Here is a 22,878-nt window from a genome sequence, read left to right on the forward strand (position 1 = left end):
GTCTGCATAGCAATTTCCAAGCCAAGAGTACAAATGAGACCTTTTCTCAAAATCCAAACATAAATAAAATAAAAATTTTAAAGTGTGTGTGTATTTGTGTATATATAAAACAGTTACTCCCTAAGGCAGACAAAGATGAATAGGCCTGATGTCTTGTATCTAGTCAGCAGCTTGTATCTGTCACAGGCAGCAGAGGCTTTCCTTTTAGTTATAGGGGTTGCTGAGGGGCTAGAGTAGGAATTAGGTTGTCTTTTGAGGGCTAGGGGGGGCAAGAGTGCATGCTAAGTAGAGAATGTGCTCAGTTGATTCCAATAGAGAAGCTACAACAGGGTGAGACATTCAGGAAGTGAAGCCACCTGGTCCGCCTGGGCGGCTACCAGATCCGGGTGTGTGGACTGAATGGTGTTGCTCTTGTTTTCCTGTCAGTGACCTTTCTGTCTAGGATTCAAGAGTGGATGAACTGAAGGAAAAAAAAAAAAAAAACCTGGCTCTGATGATCTTTTTTTTGTTTAATAACTCAGGGATTGGTGCTTCCCTAATACTGGAACTAACATTGAATTTTTGTTAAAGCTTGTGACAGCATTCCAGGTGAGTCTCTTAGGATGGCAGCTGGCATCCGAACCTATGGCTTCTGTCAACTTGTTAAACAGAACTTCTGCATACTCTTTCCCTACCTCTGGTGAGATGAGGCAGTTCTCAACCCTACTTTTATATCTCTGTGCCTGTGGTACCTCAGACCTCTGGGACAGAGCCTCAGATACAGTAAGTCCAGCATGTTCACACATCTGAACCATTAGAATGTCGGGTGATGTGCTGGAGTAGTAAGCAGTCTGAAAGAAATACCAAGTGAGGTGAGGCCCAAGGCACTGGGGAAGAAAGGGAACATTAAGGTTGCTTTGAAGAACTGAAAGGTAGCAATACAATGACTTAGGTGGATGCCCCTGCCCTCCAGTGGTGCTAAGGGGGCATTTCATAAACAGGGCCTTTTATGAATGCTTTCAGGCAATAAATAGATTGCCTTAGTGGGACTGGGGAAGCCAGTGCTTTGGAGCTGGCCTTTTATATAGGACTATCCCTGCTCTGGCTGATTTGGGTTTCAGTAACACACATCTATAGAGATTGCAGTGGAAAGAATATGAAATACAAAACCCAACCTGGATGTGGGACTGGGGCTAGAGGGTACATGTAAGCCAAGTGTAAATGGCCGTGAAGTCCAGCTAAGCAAGTATGGGTGGGTGGTCAGCCCTCCTGGAAAGGCTCGCCTATAGCTTCTGTGTCCTTTTATTTGCCAGTGACATGCACCTTCACTGATGTGTTCATTGTGCAGAAGGGGGCTGAAAGAGGCTGTAAATCTAGGTCTAACAGGTTGTAGGAGCCTATGACTTTATCAGTCAGAGCCCCTGATCTCAGTCCTCTGTAAATAGCAGATTGAGAGGTAGAAGTTGTTCTGGTGTGTGGCAGTCTGAAACACATGGAAGGACACACAGGTCAGTGTTGAAAGGCCTTGGACTTTGTTGTAGGATTGTGTGCCAGAAGGTCCTGGAGGGTTCCAGAAAACACCTTTGGGATCTGGTAGACAGTCCCAGGAATGTTAAGGCTCTTATCTTTTTCAACATTCTTGGGTGACCTGAACCAGTAGGGTGACCTAAACGTGGGTGTTGAATAGGAAGACCAGATATGAGGAATAAAGAAGACAAAAGCAGTAGCTGGGATCAGGAGGTCTTGCATAAACTAATGACTTACACCAAACAAGTTTATTAAGAAATACAGCATCATATATACTATTTGTGGGGTGGGCATGGTTGGCCAAGTCCAGAAGAGACCTAAGTTGGACAGTGTTGGCAAAGAGAGTATGGGATACCTCAGACACAGTTGCATTAGGACTGATAACAACAATCCAGGGGGAAGAGTTGGGTCTCCAGAGCTGCAGCTTTGACTCTTGAGGCATTGGTCCCAGCTTTATACTAGCCCTGCCAAGTCCACTCCTGGACAAGGATACAGAACTTAAAGTTTACTTTGTCCTTTTATCAGGGGCTTTAAGAAAGTCTAGGGTTGGTTTGGCTCCCCACATCTGGGTATTTAAAAATATGCCACTTCTGCACCATTAATGATTGTATAAGGAAGATAAAGAGTAGTGGTTACGTGACTGCTGTGGTCCCTCGCTGACTTGAGCATATTGACATTTTCTGTGTACAAACACTGTGCATAGGTACAGCTCTGGGTAAGAGAAGGGCACCACAGGAGCATCCACTCTGACTTTCTCACCAGTACCTGCTTTTGTACTGTTCACCAATTTACTCAGGTTATTAATGCTGCATGGTACAGTCATGTGGCAACTTACAAATCACTAGCACTTACAGTCAGATTGTAACAGTGTCGGCTTCTTTTCCTGCAGGTCCATGCATACCTGCTCCAGTCACTCAGGATACTGAACCTCACTTGGGAGCCCTGCTTACCCAAATGTTTCAGACTGGGACAACAGACCACTTTGGGATGGTACTGCAGGCTATTCTTCAGGGGCTGGACGTCACTCAGGCATGGAAGTCAGATCTACAGGTGGGTATCTATCTTTTGTTACAGGCCTGGAGTGGTAGTTATTCCTGGTGAAAGGAAGGATTGTTTGAAACTTGGTGTTACTTCTAAAAAACCGAAATAAAGTTGGCTGACATAGTGGAGGCAGAGCAGGAGCCTGTGGGAGGGAGCCCAGTTGTGGACTCTCTAGCTTCCACTGAAGAGTTCTTATTCTTCAAAGGAGAATTTCTTCAGAATTACAAATGTGTGCTCTTAATACGTGAGATGTGAAATCTATATAAAGACCATATATAAAAGTCTTTAAGTTCATTTCATCTACTACAGTCTTTTGGAAACATCATTAAAAAGAGAATGAAGATTAAGAGAGATACTTTTGAGAAAATAAGACACATGTGAGAACATGGTTGTGGGCTTCTCAAAGAGTTGCTCCTGCATGCTTTTTTGAAAGGTACTTGATGTGGTCAGACAGCTATAGACCAGAAATGAAGAGTCACTTGGGGAGGGGGCCGGGTGTACGTGTATGTGTACACTCATGTGTACACTTTGGGTATATAGCTTAGTTGGTAGAGTATCTGTATTACATTCATGAGGCCTTGGGGGTCAAACCTCAACACTGACAAAAAAGAAAAAAGAAAAAGAAGCATTTGAGCTCTCAGTTCATAAGCCCAGTGTCCATGTAGAATGCCTTAGACAGCTCATGAGCAGGATGGTCATGGGTACTATCTGGTCAGATACTCCCAGTGGCACTTGAGGAAAAAAGCCTCCATAGAAAGGTCTAGGCGGTTGGCTGCTTCTCTTCCTTTGTTTTTCCTGAGCTTGCCATTGCAGCCCAGTCCTGAATTTATAATCTCCTGCCTCAACCTCTCAAGGACTGTAAATATAGATATACACTATTAATAGCTAGCCTCATTAGTGTCTTCTTTATTCCTGGTCACTGACAACACCTGGGGTTGGGTTTTTGATCTGGATTTGAGGAGAGTTAGAGGGCAGTTGAGTTCTGGCAAGGGGCACAGGAACAGTTTAGACCCTTGCCCGTGAGCATGAGGACTTGAGGACCCTACCATCCCCACCAGTTGCCTGCCACACCTGCCTGCCTCTGGAACTTAATTGTATATCTTTTTGGCACAATTGGGGCCCAGCTTTAAGAAGGACGCTGGGTCTCTGGGATTCCATTTCAGCAAGTGATTTGGGGAAGAAAATAACCCCCACATTTTTATTAAACCAGTTAATTAGAGAAGACTTCATAGACAAGGGAAACTTGAAGTGAGTATTGAAGAATTTGACGGGACAGTGCGTGTGTGTCTGTTGGGGCAGAGGGTGTACAATTTTGAAAAAGGAGAGGGCACCAAGCCACAGTGGGTGGATTTATCTTGTAGATATGCAGGAAATTGGCAACAGTCAGATTTGCAGGTTTGTGCAGTCAAGAGAAGGCAAGGGAAGAGTGCACAGGGCAGACGTCAGGATCTGGCTGGGGCTGCGTGACTTCACAGTCTGAGGGGAGAAAGAGGCCTTTGTAACACTGAGAAGCAGGACATGAGGCCAGGCCTTTGTGAAACATTTAGTAAACGTAAGTCCCTGCCTGCCTGTCCTCTGCCTTAGAGGAGCTGCCTGCCATCACAGCACCACACCTAGTGTTTCCTCTAAACCTTTACGTAGTTTTGTTTTGTTTTTTAATTTTTAATTTTTCCTTTATGTGTGTGGGTGTTTTGCCTGAGTGTGTATCTGTGCACGTTGTACATGCCTTGTGCCTACAGAAGCCATCAAATAACATACCCCGGAACTGAAGCTAGATGGTTGTAAGCCACAAGGTGGGTATTGGAAATCAAACCAGGTCCTCTGGAAGACTAGCCAGTACTCGTAACCACTAAGGCATCGCTCCCTTGTGTAACCCACCCAACCCCCCCCCCTTTTTTTTTTTTGTCCTTGAGACAGGGTTTTTCTTTATAACACAGCCTTGGATGTCCTGGAATTCACTCTGTAGACCAGGCTGGCCTTGAAATCAGAGATCCACCTGCCTCTGCCTGCTGAGTGCTGGGATTAAAGGCGTGCGCCACCATTACCCAGTTCTTGTGTAGTTCTTGATCAATGAAGTAATAGTGTCCTGTGTGACCAGCATCTTGGCAAAATGGTGTCAATGATTAGGCTATTCTTTGTACCTCACTGAACTTGGTGTCCTGGACCAGTTTCCCTTTGTGACTAGTTTAGTTCCCCAAAGACCCTACTTTTGCTTGAGTTTAGCTCATCATCATTGCTTCCTGTCTGTGCACAAATGTAAAAGATAGTCCTTGCTGGTAAAACTCAACCCTGACCAGGCCTTGTTCCTGTTCCTGAGCCCAATAACATGTCAGCACCAGCAAAAGGCTCTTCTCTCCTGTGGCGTTCTCCCAGGGGATTGGCTATTTCAGTGCTAAAGTTTGCCTTTTTGTTTCAGGCTGTTTTGTGTGCCATTAGACTACTCAACCTGCTACTCAAATGTCCACTCAATGGAGAAAAGGCGAGTTTGCTGTGGCGTTCGTGCCCCCAGATAGTTACGGCTCTGATGGTGAGTGGCTGCTTGAGATGTACCTCCAGCTTGTCTCTCATTTCCTCTTCTGTAAGACAGCTAGTGGCTTGGGCTCTGTCATCTCTGGTTCTGGGGGTTTTCTTGAAGGTGGCCATGAACAGGTAACCCATTTATGCTTTCTGTCTGTATACACTGTCAGACAGTAGCAACCTGGATAAGAAGTGGTGAGAGGGACGGGCACTGAGGATTCAGACAGCGAGTGATGAGATTGATGGCAAGGACAAGCTGAGGCTACTGTGGGCCGTAGACTCAGGTGGAGGAGATCCCTGGGGCCGATGCCCACAGAGTTCTGTGGTCAGTTAAGTATACTGGTATCACGACGGGACCATGTGTGTCAGGCATGTGATACAGTAAAGGGAATACTCTTGTTTAGTTTGAGTAGTAATGTGACAGGTTGCGGCTGTATCCAACCCAAGTGTTGAATTTTCATCTGGCAATGACTTGGTTTCATTTTATACTACAGGAGCCTCGTCCATTGAGGTTGGTCTTAGTGTTCGCACCCTCCATTGATCCTGGCTCAAAGATTCTTATTGCAGATAGGAAAGGGCAGTGCCTGCTTGTCATCATCACCATCCAGATTGACAGCTTTTGAGAGAATTGTTATGGATCAGCATATTTTCAGAGCTAAAAGGCCTGAAAACTAGACTTCATGTTCCCTTCTGTTTTCTAATTTGCTTCTTTGTCTTTTCCCTAAGAATCTGTAACACCAAAGGCCTGTGCTAAATAAAGCGTGCCATTCTCCCCCCAGTATGTTTTGGTAGAGCAGACAATGGAAAAGTAAGTTACTGAGTAGGCTATAGAATGCACTGATGGGTGGCCATAACAGTGACGGTGAGTCTGTTGACTACACTGAGATGTACTAGGTTACAACCCACTTGATGCCTCTAATGTGTATGGCAGACTGGCTGCAGAGCCATGTTCCCTGCAGAGTGATGGGACTTGTAAGATTCACCCAAAAGCCTCCTTCCATATTCACTGTCAAACTGGAAGTCGTAGGGATGCTCTCTAGGTGACCCAGGGAAGACAGAGTTGTCCTTTATCTTGAGTCTATTCTCTTATTTTTCTAGGACAGTAACTGAAAATCTTATCAACTAGACCTTTATTATAATTACAGGCATTTGGAACTGATTATGTTTTGGGAAAACACTGTTATATGTGTCTGACATGCAGCTTCCTTATAAGACATTGGATGTATCTGTTCTCTTTAAGAAATGTCTTGTCGCCGGGCGGTGGTGGCACACACCTTTAATCCCAGCACCTGGGAGGCAGAGGCAGGCAGATTTCTGAGTTCGAGGCCAGCCTGGTCTACAGAGTGAGTTCCAGGACAGCCAGGGCTACACAGGGCTATCCTGTCTCAAAAAAAAAAAAAAAGAAGAAGGAGGAAGAAGAAGGAAGAAGAAGAAGAGGAGGAGGAGGAGGAGGAGGAGGAGGAGGAGGAGGAGGAGGAGGAGGAGGAGGAGGAGAAGAAGAAGAAGAAGAAGAAGAAGAAGAAGAAGAAGAAGAAGAAGAAGAAGAAGAAGTCGTCGTCTTGTCTAGATACACACTGAACAAAAAAAGTGAAGCTGCTAGGTCTCTGGAGGGTTACCCTTGGAGACGTTGCTGATTGGCCACACCACTCCCTTGCAGAGCACAGGCAGACTACCTTTGTCACCTCAAGCTTTAGTGATTTAGTGATTCTTTGGAGATAGCTTTACTTTGTTTTCTTTGTCTTGCTTTACAGCTGCAACACCGAGAGGCCTGCCAGGAGCAGCCTGTGGCCCTAGCACTGGTTGAGCCTATTCTTGAAGTCCTGGCTGTTCTGCTTCGGAAAGGGGAGGAGAGCATCAGCAACCCTCACCATGTCAGCCTGGCCTTTAACATTTTGCTCACAGTCCCTCTGGAGCACCTGAAGCCACGGGAGTACAGCAGTGTCTTCCTGAAGATGCACAACGTGCTCTTCTCCATCCTGCAGTGCCACGCTAAGGTGAGAGGCAGAGCAGTGCAGCTGCTCCTACATGAGCTGGGAATGCCAGCTGCTGGAGCAGCAAGAGGCTGGGGGCTGCTCAGTGGGCCGTACGTGCTTGTGTGCATACATGCTTGTGTGTGTGTGTGCTTGTGTATGTGCGTGTATGGTTGTGTGCGTGCATGGTTGTGTGTGTGTGCATGCTTGTGTGTTTACGTGTGTGTGTGCATGCGTGTGCTTGTGTGCGTGCTTGTGTGTGTGCTTGTGTGTGTGCATGTTTGCCTGTGTGCGTATTAGGTCCCTGAGTTATCCCTTCTACCACTAAAAATAAAAGCAAACACAAAACTAAGGAAAAGAAAGCTTCACTGTTACAGATTTTGCTTCTAGTAGTTTGTGATGTATAAACTTCTTGACCTTCTCTTCAGGCCACTTGAGTTGTTCTGTACCATGTCTGATATATTATACAAAGGAGGCCCATTACTCTGCAAGTCACTACCTTGCTCAGATGTGTTGGGTTTATAAGTCAAGTGGTAGAGGGAGTGAAGGTCTTGAGTTTACTCTGCTACTGTTTATGTTATGCAGACGCTAGGAACACGGGTCTCATAGAAGAGAGTATGGCTGGCATAGGCTTGGTGATGTTTTGACCATTATCACTTGGTTGGATCTGAGTGTTGGGCTGAGCCTATTGATACCTTTGATCAGGGTTCTTTCCATGAACCATCACTAATGCATGTGGTCAGCAGGATCTCATACATGCTATCTATGTGCCTGTACACATGTTGAGGTATTTCTAAGTATTTTGATGGTCTAAGAATAGACAGTGTGCACACATGCTGTGCGGAGTGTTGGAAGGTCAGAGGACACATTATGGAATCAGTTCTCTGTTCCTTTTATATGAGGTCCGGTGTCCAGATTAGGATTACTATTGCTATAAACAACATGATCAAAAAGCAAGTTGGGGAGAAAAGGATTTATTTGACTTACAGTTCCACATTATAGTCGACCATTGAAGGAAGCCAGGACAGGAAGTCAAGCAGGGTAGGGACCTGGAGGCAGGAGCTGATGCAGAGGCCATGGAGGGTGCTGCTTACTGGCTTGCTTCCCATGGCTTGCTCAGCCTGCTTTTTTTTTTTTTTTTGTTTGTTTGTTTGTTTGTTTTTGTTTTGTTTTGTTTTTCGAGACAGGGTTTCTCTGTGTAGCCCTGGCTGTCCTGGAACTCACTCTGTAGACCAGGCTGGCCTCGAACTCAGAAATCTGCCTGCCTCTGCCTCCCAAGTGCTGGGATTAAAGGCGTGCGCCACCACTGCTCGGCTGCAATGCTGGTTTTTAAGAGAAATATTTGATTCCAAAGACTTTCCCAGCTGTCAACTTTGGCCTTGTCTCCTATGTCACTACCTTTGACATGAAATATTTTGACTAATTATTAAGGCTGTTAGGTGACTGTAGAAGTGCAGCACAGACCCATCAGCACCAAACCATGCTTTTGTTCTGGTGCTCTAGTCTACTCTGAGCAGTGCAGTCCAGTACATACTCAGTGGTGCTCACTGGCCTCAGACATGATGGCCAGTTGAAATGTAGTCCGTGTGACTAGAAACTGAAGGTTTAATTTTGCTTAATTCCAACTAAATTTGCATGAGCTTATTACTGTTGGCTGGACATTGTATTTGTGTTCCTGATGTGTGGTATAATGGAAGCATGTTTGTGGCTGGGGAGATGGAAGCATGAGGAGCCCACGTACAGCTGGACATGGTAGCCTGTGTCTGTCATCCCAATGCTCCTATGGTAGGGTGGGAGGTGGACACAGGCAGATAGATCCCTAGAAGGTTGAGGGTCAGCTAGCCTGTAGTTCACAACAATGAACAACAAAAAGATCTTGTCTCAAAAACAAGGTAGCAGGCTCAAACCCAACACCTGAGGTTGTTGTCTAACTCTTAAATGTGTGCTGTGGTCACATATATGACCGTGTATACACAGATACCAGGAGAGAGATTAAAAAGCATGTTTTTGTCATCTTAGTCTCATTTTTTTTAAATGAAATAAAGTTAGAGTTTATTGAGAAAAGGCTTTCACTGGTGTCGTAGTGAATGTCTGTGATCTCAGCACTTGGCAAACGCAGGAGTTTGAGGCCAGCGTGGTCTACATATGAGTTTCAGGACAGCCGGTGATACAGACTGAATGTCTATTTCAAAGGAATAAAAAGATTTTTATAATATGAGAGTGAGTGAAGACAGGAGAGACACTTGAAGGTCAAGGGTTTTAGACACATAAGGAAGTTAGAAGTAGGCTTTTAAGAAGATTTTTATGTGTAGGAGTGTCTGCATGTGTGTATGTGCAGCTCGTGCATGTGGTGCTCGTGGATGTTGGAAGAGGGCATCTGATCCACGGGACTGCAGTTGTAGACATGGATTGTTGGGAGTTACTGTGTGGGTTCTGGGAACCAGACCTAGGCCCGTGGCACAGGACCTGTTCTTGAGCACTCAGCTCTCTCTCCAGCCCAGGAACAGGCTTGAAACTCTTACGGTAAGTTCCCAGTCTGTGTTCAAGGGAAAGTCCTCGGCAGGCTGTTTGATTACTGTTAATTGACATGGGTTAATTCTCATTGTAAGTGAATTTGTATAATCTTTTTAAAAATATCAATTCTTTGTGTTTTTAGGGCATATTAGGAACAGTGTAGAGAAAACATAGGTAATAGCAAATTTTAAATCAATGTGCCTACAAATTTTGAAAGGTGTTTAATGTGGAACCCCTGCTCTCTAAAATATTTAAACAAGAATTAAGGGGCCAGATAGGAGCCAGGCGCTCAGTCAGTTTAGCAAAAGATATGTGAAGTATCGGTGCTGCACAGTGGGGCATGTCCTGCCAGGTAAGCAGATGAGAGGTGACTGACTCCCTTCTGTGTGCCTTTATCACCACAGGTGATGCTGAAAGCCATTTCATCTTTCCTGAACTCCTTTAATCGACTGCTGTCTTCAGTTATGCATGAAGGGCGGCAGAAAGACAAAGGTAACTCAGAGTAATGGCGGTGTCAGGTGCACAGATTCAGATCTAGTCATCATGCAGTGTTTCTGGTCGTAAATAGTATTGAAAATAAAACCACCAAACTAAGGTGATATGAGAATTTTCAGATTATTAAGTGAATATTCAAGAAAAAAAATTTAAAGACTATATTTTGAAAAATATGTATTTGTAATGTATGTATATGTGTTTGTGTGAGCAGTGTTAATGCTGGTGGAGACCAGAAGATGGTATTTGATACCCTAGAACTAAAGTTATACATAGTTTTAAGCCACCTGATACAGGTGCTAGGAATGGAACTTGGACATCTGGACCTTAACCACTGAGATGCCTCCTTAGCCTCTTGTGTTAGTCAGGGTTTCTGTTGCTGTGTTAAAACACCATGACCTAAAGCAACCTGGTGGAGGGAAAGGGTTTGTTTCATCTCAGACCACACTCAGTCACTGACGGAAGTCAGGGCAGGAACTAAAGGCCATGGGGAATGCTGCTTGCTGGGCTTGCTTTCCATGGTTTGCTCAGCCTGCTTTTTAATACAACTCGGGACCACCTACCCAAGTATGGCACTGCCCTTCTGTGGCATTTGTGCCCTCTTACATGAATCATTAATAAATAAAATGGACTATAGACTTGCCCACAGGGGAGGCATTTTTTTCAGCTGAGATTCTGTTCCCCAACTAATAATTCTAGCTAATGCCAACTCACAAAAACAAGAACAAACTAAATACAACCCAACCAGGGCATCTCTCAAGAAAATGTTTGTTTGAGATAGGCTCTCACATGTAGTTCTGGTTGGCCCAGAACTCTTTATGTAGACCAGACTGGCCTCAAGCTAACAGCTATCCACCCTCCTTGCTCAAGGTAATTTTTTTTTAACTATTTCAGATGGTCACATTTTACTATATCCCAAACTGTGGGTGCATCTGGTGTCTCTGAAACTTCTTTTTCTGGAAAGCAGAGGAGGGGAGAGGAGATGAGAGGATGGCACTGTTGACAGATCCCATAGTCCTCCTTTGCTCTGACCAACTGTGGACAACTGGTGGCATAGCTAGTAGTCACCACCTCCTGTGCATGGCACAGTGCATGTGTTGACCTAATATTAAAAATTACTGATATTTAGGGCTGGTAGTAAGTTTGTTCTCTTTGCTAGCCATCACTGTTTATATGATGACTATCTGTGTTTTTAGTTAAGATCCTTTAATATTCCAAGATACTATTCTGATAGCAGTTTCTCTTCTGGTCTACCCAGGGAGGCAGGCAGGCAGCCAAAGCCAGGTCTTGCTGTGGACTGTGGAAGTGCAGTGTGGCTAAATGCTAAATCGAGTTTGTCCCTTATCACATGTTCTGAACATGCACAGAAGCATGTGCTTCGTGCTGGCCTAGCTCAGTCCTCGCTAATCCTAAGACTGTTCTCTCTGCACTTGTGTCCTGACCCACAAGGCTTTAACCGTGTTGTTTTCCTTTTTGGGTCCTACTGTACTCTTATTTTTATGCATAAAGTTGGTAGCTGCAATAATCAGTGCCAGTTACATATGTTGTCTGAAAAGAGAAGCAATAGAATGTTAGGCCATGAAGCATATGACTAAACATGTGAAACATGAAATACCTCTCAGATGTTAACATAATTTTATAGAAATTACATTGATCTAGAAAACTGCATTTATTTATTTATTATTAATTGATTGATTGATTGACGGGGTTTCTCTGTAACAGAGTCCTGGATGTCCCAGAATTTGCTTTATAGACCAGGTTGGCCTCAAACTCACAGAGATCCTACTGCTCTTCTCTCCCAAGTGCTGGGATTAAAGGCATTCGCCACCATGCCCAGCTAAACTGTAATTATAAAAGGTGTCTACATATTCTAAAACAAACAAACACACAAACTTGGACTATATGTACTAGAAATAAGTTTTGTTGGGATTTAATGTATACATGATGGACTCCGTCTGATTGACAATGAAGAACAAAGTGAAGTCGCACCACAGTCAGAACATAGATGATTCCAGCTTCTGAGTGCTGTGCCTTTGATATGCAATGTCAGTCTACCTTTTTGCTTGTTCCTGGGTTTGTTTGCATTTTCCGGATTTATACATAAAGTTGTGGCTGTCACTGTGCTCAGCAGAGCTTGGGAGGTGATGGAGCACCGACCAGAGCTCCCTGCCCGGGTAGTGCAGGCTGGGGGAGCCCAGGACTAGATGGCCTTACTCTGAGGAGTGAGGACAGACTGGGAGTAACACGTGACTCTGGGAAGACAGAGTGAGGTGGGTTGTCTGCTGATGCTATTACATCTCATCTCCATGTGCCGATGAAAGGAAAGCCTTACACAGACAGTTTCTAAAGCTAACAGGCAAAGACATAATTTGGAACTCTTAAATCCTCTCAATCACTTCTCTTGATAATTTTCATTTGATCCTGTCTTACCGCACTCCATCTCCTTTAAAATAATGATAGCAATCGGATTTTTACCCTGAAAGGTATTGATTTCCTAGGTATTAGTTACTTTTCTCCTGGCTGTGATAAAATACTGACAAAGCAGCTTCAGAAAGGAGCTCACAGTTTGAGGAGATGTAGTTCATCATGGGGACAGAAGTATGGGATGTTTGGTCACATGTGTGTCTGTAGTCAGGAAGCGGAGGGGTGAAGGCTGGTGCTCACTTGGCTTTGCTACGCCTTTCTTATTTTCAGCCCAGGCCTCCAGACCATGGGTGATGCTGTCTGTGTGCAGGGCGGGCTTTCCTGCTCACTTAATCCTCCCTGGAGACTGCTTCTCACACACTCACCCAGTTAGGGGGAGTGTTAGGACTGTTAAAATCCAGTAGGTTGACAATGAGAATTAGTTATCACAGACACCCTAGAAAAACAAATAGACTTGACTATTGTATTTTTACTGTTTTTGTGTTTAGACATGTCTTTTACTTTATTTTTAATCTACAGAATAAGCTGTTTAGAGTCTGGAAAGAATAGAAGGTTGCAGTCATTTCTGTTTGTAGCAGGGCCAGAGAGATGCTCTTGCCATTTCAATGCATTTGCCGTCTATAGGGAACATGGATGACCTGCCAGTGGTCCTTGAGTGTGCACGCCTGGTGGAGAGGATGTACAGCCACATTGCTACTCGAGCTGAGGAGTTCACCACATTCTCCCCATTTCTGGTGGCCCAATATGTGACAGAGGTGCAGAAGGTAAAACCCAAACTGAACATACTCATCAGGGGTTTTCATTCAGGGTCTTAGAGCATGACTTTTACCCAAAATAGCAGTCGTAGGCCCTTCCCTGTACATGGTGTGTATTGGTGTAGAGGGTAATCGTCAGCCTTACGGAATCATGGTCAGGACTGAAGAATGTGTAAGGGTCACTGAAGCCCCTCTCACTCAAGTTGCTCAGGACTCCCAGGTCTCTGGCTCCAGTACAGACTTGGACCTGTTTTCTCCTGGTTATCTATCTGATAGGCAAGTGAAATATCACCCAGGGCCAAAACCCAGAGCTCTTATGGATCTAGACCATAAGATCATAGAGAAGAGGGATGGTTCTGCTGCCCCCAGATCCTCAGAGTGGACCATGGAGTAGACACACTGGGAAATTTATTACCAGTGACTTTGTCCACATTAGTCTGACTTTTGGACTTGGTGTTTGAATGCTGAATCTGTCATTTAGAGCGTTACATGTTGCGTTTATTAGTGCACTGTTCTCACTCTTCCGTAAGCTGCTGGTACCCATGGTCAGGCAGCTCAGGACTACACATGGCATCGGAACTTTACTTTGATTAGTGAGTGCCAGTGTGTCAGAGAGCCAGGTGAATAGAGGGAGCATGTGTCTTCATTTGCTTATTTTCGTATAAACACATTTCATGCCTTCTGTCTGGGAAATAGCCAGTCTAGTGGGCTGGCTTGGTATTGGGGTCTCTTGGTGGGCACTGTAATGGAGCGTCTGGCTAGAGAAGGCAGCGTTTTCCTGGGGAGGTTTGGTTGAACAGCCTTTCTAGATTACTTCCCTCCCTATTTGAAGTAACTGTGACTGTTAAGTAACTTTGCAGCCCACACCCTTGCTGACATTAGTGTGTAAAGCTTCTTGTCATCTTAACAACTTTGGCTGGGCTGGGAGGGGCAGCAGCGCTAAGTAAGTGCACGAGAAGATATTTCTAGTGTTCCTGGGATGGCACGAGGACCTGTAATGTGATTTCCCTGTGAGTATTTAGCAGTTCTATCGAAGCTTGATCTTTCCCAAGCATCCGAGTCATTAACACAGAAGCGTTTTATGAAAGAAAAGCTTGTACTTTTTAACTGGAGAGTAAAATGAGACATAGTAATTTAACTTTGCTGAGGCCAAACAGTGACGTCATAATTGGAATCCTTAACTCATATTATTCTAAGATTTATTTTATGAAATCTCTGGCTTCCTGGCTTCATTATTCATCTCTAATTTAAACTTGTCCATTTTTTTCCTTTTTGTTTTGTTTAGTTTTAATCTTGAAAGTAAAAAGTCCTTGTGAATTATTTAAGACCATTGCATCCCAGAACCCTTTGGCAGCAGTCTAGGTTTTACCTTTCATTTATTTTTAGATTTAGTAATGAAGAAAATACTCTATATGCATTAGAGACTGCTACCGAGAGTCATACATTTCCCCAGGCAGCATGTTTAGGTTTAATTAAATGTTTACGAGCAAAGATAGCCAGAGAGACCTCCGCAGACATTCCTTGTCCTTCTGTAGATTGGGTGTTGTGGGAGAACCTGCAAGGGACAGGCAGAGGTCCTGGGAAGACCCTGTTGTTCAGGAGATGCAGTAGTCCACAGGCCTGGTTGTCTTATCTGCTTTATGTGGGTAGTGTCGGGATGAAAGCATACAGAGATGTTTCCAGTACTTTGTCTTTTCTGCCAGGTCAAGTGTACAACAGTCTCTCCATAGTACTGGCTTGGGATGAGCAGTGATAAATGCTCATCTCATCCAGTAAGTTTGAAGCTGCTGGGATATGTTTTCATTCATTGACCATTGATCCTAATGATAGAAACTGCTTTTGTCTTAGAAAGTCTCAAGCCCAGGGTCTGTGACGGTACCAATGTCATGCTGCTGCCTGAGCTCCAGGGTTTTCAGCATGTTGTCTGTTTTTTTGCTAAGCGCCTTCTTCCTTCCCAGGTAACCTTGTACCCACCTGTGAAGAACCTGCTTCAGGAGGGAATTTATCTCATCTTGGATCTCTGCATGGAGAGGGATATCCAGTTTCTCCGGGCCTCACTACAGTCAGGAGCACGTGATGTCTTTAAGGACCTGCACAGCGACTACCTCAAGTACCACAAGGCCAAGCATGAAGGAGAGAAAAGATATACAGCCTAGGTCACACCACACAACCACCTGGGACACTGTAGAATACTCATGGTTCAGAGCCCTGGAGGTTCTGAAGTTCTCATGTGTATTGTCAACAACCATGGGAAACACACACACACACACACACACACACACACACACACACACACACACAGAGTCTGCCTTACTGTGTATCCTTGAATGGCTTAGAACTCACTATGTAGAACACCAGATTGGCCTTGAACTCACAGAGATCCCTCTGCTTTCTGTATGCTGAGTCTAAATGCATGCACCACCTTGTCCACCTTGGGGATTATATATTTTTATAGCTTTTTTTAAAAAAAAAAAAAAAAAAAAAAAAAAGTTAAATGTTCTTTGATATCCTGCCCCCCAGCAGGATAAAGATTGAACACAGGCCCTCACACACACTAATCTCACACTTCCGCTGCTCAGCCACACCTGCATGCCTCAGTACATCTTTTAAAACTAAGTGTGGTATAAGAGACCTGGAAATTGGGACTGGGCTTGGTGGTGCACCCTTTTAATCCCAGCATTCAGGAGGCAGAGGGAGGTATCTTTGTGAGTTTGAGGCCAGGAAAGTCCAGGACTGCCACACACAGAAACCCTGTATTGAAAGAAAAAGAAAGAAAGAAAGAAAGAAACAAACAAACAAACAAACAAACAAACAAACAAATTTGGAAATAGGTTCTGAGATGAACATAATGGAAAAATTCCTGACCATTATGACTGTACCTAATGTGATCCTTTCTTTTCTCTCTCTTCTGGCTGTAAACTCTATATAACTGGTGTTTTGCTTCTGATACATGGGTCTATAATTAAATCTGTTTGAATAATTCTGCTTTTTAATAAATCAAGGTGCACAGAGACACTTTCCAGCTGCCACCCTGTGCCTTCCCATTGAAAATTCTGGTGGTACTGGGGGAACAGCCAGGGCTCTGGATAGGATGGTATGTACCTGTCTGGTAGGGAGGTATTCTAGCACACGAGACAGGACTCTGCTTGTTCCTGATTCAGTTTGAGAAGTTGATTACAAAGCTTTTCCTACTCAGTTCAAGAAATAACATTAACTGTTCTTACTACCTAAGCAATGTATCATAATGGTCTCAATTATCAAGCCTTTAGTATCGCTTGGAAATGTCTTGTTTTAGAGTCTTTTGTGTGTGTGTGTGTGTGTGTGTATATATATATATATATATATATGTATGTATGTATACACACACACATATATGTATGTATATATATACACAGTAAATTGATCAAAAATGTGTTTTAAGGTTATTTACTGTTTTCTTTTGTAATGATTGTCATTATCTTAATAAGAGTCAATAAAAATATTTGCTATTTTTTTAATGTTACATAGTATTCTGCTGAGCAGACATAGCTGCTTCATCTAATAAGTCCCCCATTGTCAGATGTAGGAATCTTACATACTTTTTCTTTTATAAATATTGCCTGTGGTTAGATTATTTTCTAAGACAAGTTCTTATGAGCTGGTTGTTTATTTAGTTTACAATACTATGTCTTCTATTTTGAGACAGGATGTTATTCTATAGCCTAGGCTGACCTTGAGCTTGATTCTTCTGCTTCAGTCTCCTAAGGATTTGCATAATAGGTACCAGTTACCCTGACTTGAAAGCCATAGCAGTTTTAACAGGCTTTTGTACATGTTGCCAACTTACCCTCTTGAAAGTACACACATTGATTTTCCCCAAGTGAATCTGTCACCACCTAGCTTGTTCTACAGATAGGACTGTGGATAAGCAGTTCTGGTGCTGGCAGTCACCAGCCCTTGAGTGCCTCAAAGCATAGGAACTAGACTGGCAACCTAGAAATTTACGGCTTTAACCCTAGAGAGCTGGAGACTCTAGGCCTTAGAAGTCTTAGAACTCTGAAGAACTTAAATCTTGGTATTTAAGTTGTGCTTTAAGCACTGGCACTGTTGTAATCCTTCCCTTCCAGCAGCCAGGAGCAGCGCCATCAGGAAGTGGTGACATGCAACACTCGTTAGCCTTGGCTCTCACAGTGACCAGTATTCTATACAGCTCTCAGACCTCCTGTATCTGAGGTGCTTGGCCTTAACTATGGTGCTTGGGCCTTAAGAGTCTTGGTGTTTAAGCCTTGGAAGCTTTTTTGGAATGGTCGGTGTGTAGGGCCTGCAGTTCTTCCTTTTCAGCTCTGCGCTGACTTTGTCATCTCTGCCCCTCCCCCACCCCCCACCCAGGTCACTTTCCAGGAGGCTTTAGCTACTGCCTTTCTTGCTTTCATTGCTACTCTTGCTGCTGTCACTGTGACCATCTTTGCTACTGCTGCTGCCCTGCCTCGGCTTGCATCTCTTACGTTACCAGCTCAGCCAAGAGCAAGAAAGCAAAGATTGCTTGAGTTAGATATGTTGGTACATGTCTGTTGTTATCCCAGTACTTGGGAAGTAGAGGCAGAAGGAGCAAGAGTTTAAGGTTATTCTCAGTGAATTTGAGGCCATCATGGGCTATATGAGATACCGTCTCAGAGAACACCACCAAAGACTGCTTACAAGAAGCCCTCTGTTGGACCTCGTATTGGTTGTTAACACTAGGGTGCAACACAGAAGGGTGTTTGGGGCTGACTCAAAGTCACCTGACTAGCCTACTCTGCTTGTTTAGCTGGAAAAGGTTGTAGCAGGTATTTTTGTACCAGTCACAGGCCTTCTATAGCCACCAGGGGCGGTGCTTACCAACTGCCTGATTGCTAAACCTCAGTCAGCCTCACTGAAAAAGTTCATTGCGGGGTGTTTGATGTAACATAGTTTCTTCTGGAGCCGGAGTGGTGTGCAACAAGCAGGTATGACTGCAGTGTGGCTACCTCAAGGAGGGTAAGAGTTGGTGAGGTAGCCAGCTGAGTACTAGGAAAGATACCAACAGCTGTCAGGGAATCAAAGCTTCTTTAAAGGAAAAGGAAACACTGACGAGGTGCCTACAATAAAGGCCTTCATATGACCTCAGTGTTGCTCTAATGATACTCAACAGTGCTCTGCTCTTGGTCAAATACTATAAGAAAGGTTAGATTATTTTATCTGTCTCAAATCAGTCTTGACCATGACCACCACCATCATTACTTTGAGACAAAGTCTCTTGTAACTCAGGCTGGCCTTGAGCTTCTGTTGTTGAGGAAGACCTGAAACTTGCTTCTACCTCCTGATTCTGAGATTCTAAGAGTCACCCACCACCACACTTGATTCATACGGTCCAGTTTTGAACACGGCCCAGCTTGCCAAGCAGTGGAGCTACATTCACAACAATATTTAAGAGGTTTTTGTTTCTGTTTTTAATGGTGTTATATTTTTAAAAGATTTACTTATTTTTACTTTATGAGGTGTTTTGTCTGTATATATGTGTGTATACCTTGTATTTGACTGGTACCCGAGGAGGCTAGAGAGGACATTGGATTCTCTGGAACTGCAGTGGCAGATGGTTATAATCACCACGTAAGTGCTATGAATGGAGCCAGATCTTTTGGATGAGTTGCTGGTATTTTTACTGCTGAGCCATCTCTGTAGTCCCACAACATTAATTTTTATTTATGCTTTGATAAGGGAGCTATGTCATTTTCTTTTCAATTGGTTTAGTTGCTCAGAGTATACTTTTTACATTACCTATTTAAGTTTATTCTGTAAAATTTGTTTACATAATTTTCATACGTAATAGTTTGCCTCTTATTTAGACGATTTTCTTCTCACTGACTGTAGAAATCATTTCATAAAGCTCTGTTCGTACCCTCTTTTTTGTTTTTTTTTTTTTTTTGTTTTGTTTTTTTTTTTTTTTTTTTTTTTTTTTTTTGGTTTTTTGAGACAGGGTTTCTCTGTGTAGCCCTGGCTGTCCTGGAACTCACTCTGTAGACCAGGCTGGCCTCGAACTCAGAAATCCGCCTGCCTCTGCCTCCCAAGTGCTGGGATTAAAGTCGTGCACCACCACTGCCCGGCTCGTACCCTCTTTTCATTCAGTCAAAATGTAGACTTTTGGAAACGATATTAAGAATAACCTATAAGAAATTTCTCCCCTTCTGTTTTCGTTTTGGGTCTGACTGTAGACTATGATTGTCTTGAACTCCCTTGTGAAGTATACAATTTGAATTTACCATAATGCTCCAGTACAGAATCTCTAGTGCTGGCTTAATAGTGAGCCCCATAATATACTGGACCCCACAGTATCATACTCTATTTTTCCAAACTTTTTTGAGTTGCTCTAGGTGAAACAAGGTGTGAACTAGATATGTTAGATATGAGAACATGTGTTTTATACCCCAAATCTGATTTTATTCCCTGCTCTGCTAAAGGAAACAACTTTGCATGGCTAGCTTGTCTCTTTTTTTCTTGCTCAGACCTTCAGAACTGGGCAGCTAGAACTGCATTTGAGTTGGAAAGTTCCCTTTTGCTTCTTGACAGATTTTGTTTTAATTAAGTTGCTGCAGGAACCTTCAGAGGACCTGGAGATGTGCAAGGAGCATTGTCAGTCTTTCAAGGCCTCCTGTTACTGACAGTGGAACTGAGGCTACAGCCTGCTCTGCTCCACAACCTGATAGAACAGTGTCTGACTTGTATTCTGTTGCAGGGTCATCAGATGACACAAGGCAGGAGCTAGCCAAGGTTCATCAGTTGTAGTCGCAGCAGTTCCTCGGGTGTCCTGATGGTGGTGATGTGGTGCTGCTCAAGGCACTCTGTGGCCAGAGAACTTTCCCCTAGAAGGGGATTGAGATCTTGAGCCTCTTCAACTGTGTTGTGCCAGAAGTGTGGCCCAGACAGGTTCCCATTCTAGAAGTGGCTACTAGTGCCCCAGTCACTTGTCTGTGGCCCCAAATCTCTGCCTGCAAGTAGTTTCCAGATGTGCTTTGCTGATTCAGGAGAGTATCTGCTAGTGGCACTTGTGGAGAGACTCAGACTAGGGTGGGCTGCCGGAGGGTCACACCACAGAGACCTAGGCAGAGGGGCTGATGATGCTGGGGCAGTGACCCTGTAGATGTACTCTAGCTCAAACCCCAAGCCATTCATCAAGTGCACAATATCCCTGCATAAGCGAGGTATGAGGACACAGTTCTGGGACAATGTTTACTTTCTAGCAGGGCCATTGATAACAAGAGACAAAAAAGCAAGTCTTGGAGGGGAGACCTGCCTGTGTGGCAGGAGCTGTCCCATGGAATGCGGGTCGTTGACATGCAAGAACTGATTGAATCCTGCTTTGGATGTGTGGTAGGGCATTAGGTGTGAGGGGAGCTGGGGCTGGAAGGCCCCACATGGGGGATCCCTGCTCTGCTTCTCTGAAGGCACTGCCTGCCATGGCAGTCTCAAATGGAGAGGGGGCACCAAAAAGGACATAGTAACTTGTTGCCCTCAGCTGCTCCTTGTGGGCCACAGGAAATGATCTCTAGAACCTGTCCTCTGTGGTCTTCTCCCCTCAGTTCCTCATAGACCCTCTCCTTCCTGTTCGTGTTTTCAGTGGGGCTCTGAAGGCAGTTCACAGGGGTTACTCTGGTTTATTTCTAGTGTTCTTGGACCTTCTGAGCTCACTCAATGTATTTCAGACAGGGTTTCATGTAGCTAAGGCTGGCTTTGACTTGTTGCGTAGTCAGTGCTGCTCTTGAATTCCTGATCATCCTGCCTCGGCCGCTGAGGTGACAGGCTTGCACCAGAGTGCCCACATAATCTCTCCCACTTTTTTTTTTCTTATTTTTTTCTTTTCTTTCTTTTTTTATTTTATATTTTATTTACATTAAAGAGGCCACCCCCTTTCCACATTTCCCCTCCCTAGAACACCCCTGTCCCATGCCCCCCTTTCCTTTTTGCTTTTATACGATTTTTTAAAAATGTTAATCAAAGGATTTATAAGTTTGGTAATGCTCAATCAGAAGCGTAACCCAATACCCAACCTAGATATAAAAACTATCTTTGACTGGTGGAGACATGTGAACATCTGCCTCCATGCCCCCTCTCTCTTTCTCTCTCTCATCACCTAGCTTCTCCTCTCCTTCATCTTCTCTCCTTACTCTATCTCTTCCTCTCAGTACTCTTTCCCACTTAGCTCCTCCTACATATCACTCTTCCTGTTAAAGTAGAACTTTTCTCTCAAAATACAATTAGAGCATACTTATTCCTAATTGTATCAGTGAGGTACAAGATAGTCCTAATACCCAGTCCATCATTCTGTTGACTAACCAGAACCTCTGTCATCTCTTCTAACTAAAACACTTACTTTTGATCCTGGCTTTTTGGCTTTAGAATGAATGTCAGCTGAAAACCATCTACTCAGATCTTTTCTCTCAAAGTAAATAGCCAGGATCGGTTATGAGACTATAGGTCTTCAACCCCATCAGAAATCCAGAATGACTGAGTTAACTGAAGTTATGGGAAGCACTAAGCATAGCTTCTAAAACTTAGCCAATTTATAGAGACCACTGAACACCTGAAAAGCCCCTATACTACCGAACGTTGGAGCATCAAATCTTCAGCCTTCTGGCCCAGAGTCATCTGACAGACCTTAGTGATGCAGGATTATTAAGGGCTGATTACTCTGTCTAGGCAGATATAATCAGTTGACTATTCTGCATGTGTGTCCTTTTCTGGACAGTAATTTGTCTGTAGATGGAGAGAGGCAATTCTTGCCTAGTGGCTGTCACCGCACAACTGGAGTATCTCCAAGGATGCTCAATTTCTTCATAGAATCCACGACAGGAAGCTGTCAGGAGCAGACAAGTCTCTAATCAAAATGAACATTAATATATAAACATTTGTAGCGTCAGTTCTATGGACTTCTGATGTTTTGAAAACCAACTGTCCATGTAAGGTAACCTGGACTGTTGTCTGTTCACTCCTCTCAGCTATTTCTAAATAAAATATGGGAAACACCCTAACAATAAACTCAAAACCATGAATTGCTATAGTCCCTTAACTCATAGGTTAACTGTCCCAAATCAGTTAAAAAAGTTAAAAAAAGGGCTGGGTCTAGGCATTGTATTCCTAAATGTGTTATACAGGCACAATGCTCATGAGAGTATCAATATTCATCTCATTTTTATATTAATAAGAGGCTCATACCAATGAAAACCTTAAATTTGAAATCAAAGTAAATTTTGTACCATTTAAGAAATTATAACTTCATCTTGATAATAATTATACAGATTTCTACCAATAGGTTATGGCTATGCAATAAGTCCTAGCTAATCCCCCCTGTTCCAACAAAACCACTACTTGTCCCTAGAAAGACAGACCATTATTAACCACATTAGTCCCCAAGCTCAGGGAATGGGGGCGCTGACTCTTTAACTTCTTCAAGCTGATTAAGGGCGTTGAGATTTTAGAAGAGGGGTGGGGGGAAGAGTAAGTTGATAAGCCTCTGATGCTGTGTCTTCACTGAATCCAGATGGAATTCCAGGACATTGGAGGTTTGGACAGGTCTGCTCAGTATGCTTGATGAGTAGATACACCAAGGCTGTGTATTCTGCAATATACAATTCTCAGAACAAGTTTTAGTATCAAGAAAAAAAAAT

The 22,878-nt window shown here is 43.7% G+C and overlaps 1 protein-coding gene across 5 annotated transcripts in view; it reads left to right on the forward strand.

Annotated features, from left to right (window-relative positions):
• Positions 1-15,679, forward strand: part of Urb2 (URB2 ribosome biogenesis homolog) — a 26,412-nt gene extending 10,733 nt beyond the window's left edge. For 4 of the 5 annotated variants that reach the window (XM_076916036.1, XM_076916038.1, XM_034523007.2 and 1 more), the window contains 6 exons: positions 2,396-2,556; positions 4,964-5,074; positions 6,816-7,058; positions 9,953-10,040; positions 13,089-13,228; positions 15,178-15,679. In XM_076916036.1, the coding sequence (XP_076772151.1) occupies positions 2,396-2,556; positions 4,964-5,074; positions 6,816-7,058; positions 9,953-10,040; positions 13,089-13,228; positions 15,178-15,375 (941 nt within the window). In that variant the 3' untranslated portion in view covers positions 15,376-15,679. Of the gene's footprint in view, positions 1-521; positions 589-2,395; positions 2,557-4,963; positions 5,075-6,815; positions 7,059-9,952; positions 10,041-13,088; positions 13,229-15,177 lie in introns of those variants that run through there. The other variant, XM_076916039.1, reaches the window with a different exon arrangement.
• The last annotated feature ends 7,199 nt before the right edge of the window (positions 15,680-22,878 follow it).

This window comes from Arvicanthis niloticus, chromosome 18 (assembly GCF_011762505.2).
Source record: "Arvicanthis niloticus isolate mArvNil1 chromosome 18, mArvNil1.pat.X, whole genome shotgun sequence".
Taxonomy (NCBI): domain Eukaryota; kingdom Metazoa; phylum Chordata; class Mammalia; order Rodentia; family Muridae; genus Arvicanthis; species Arvicanthis niloticus.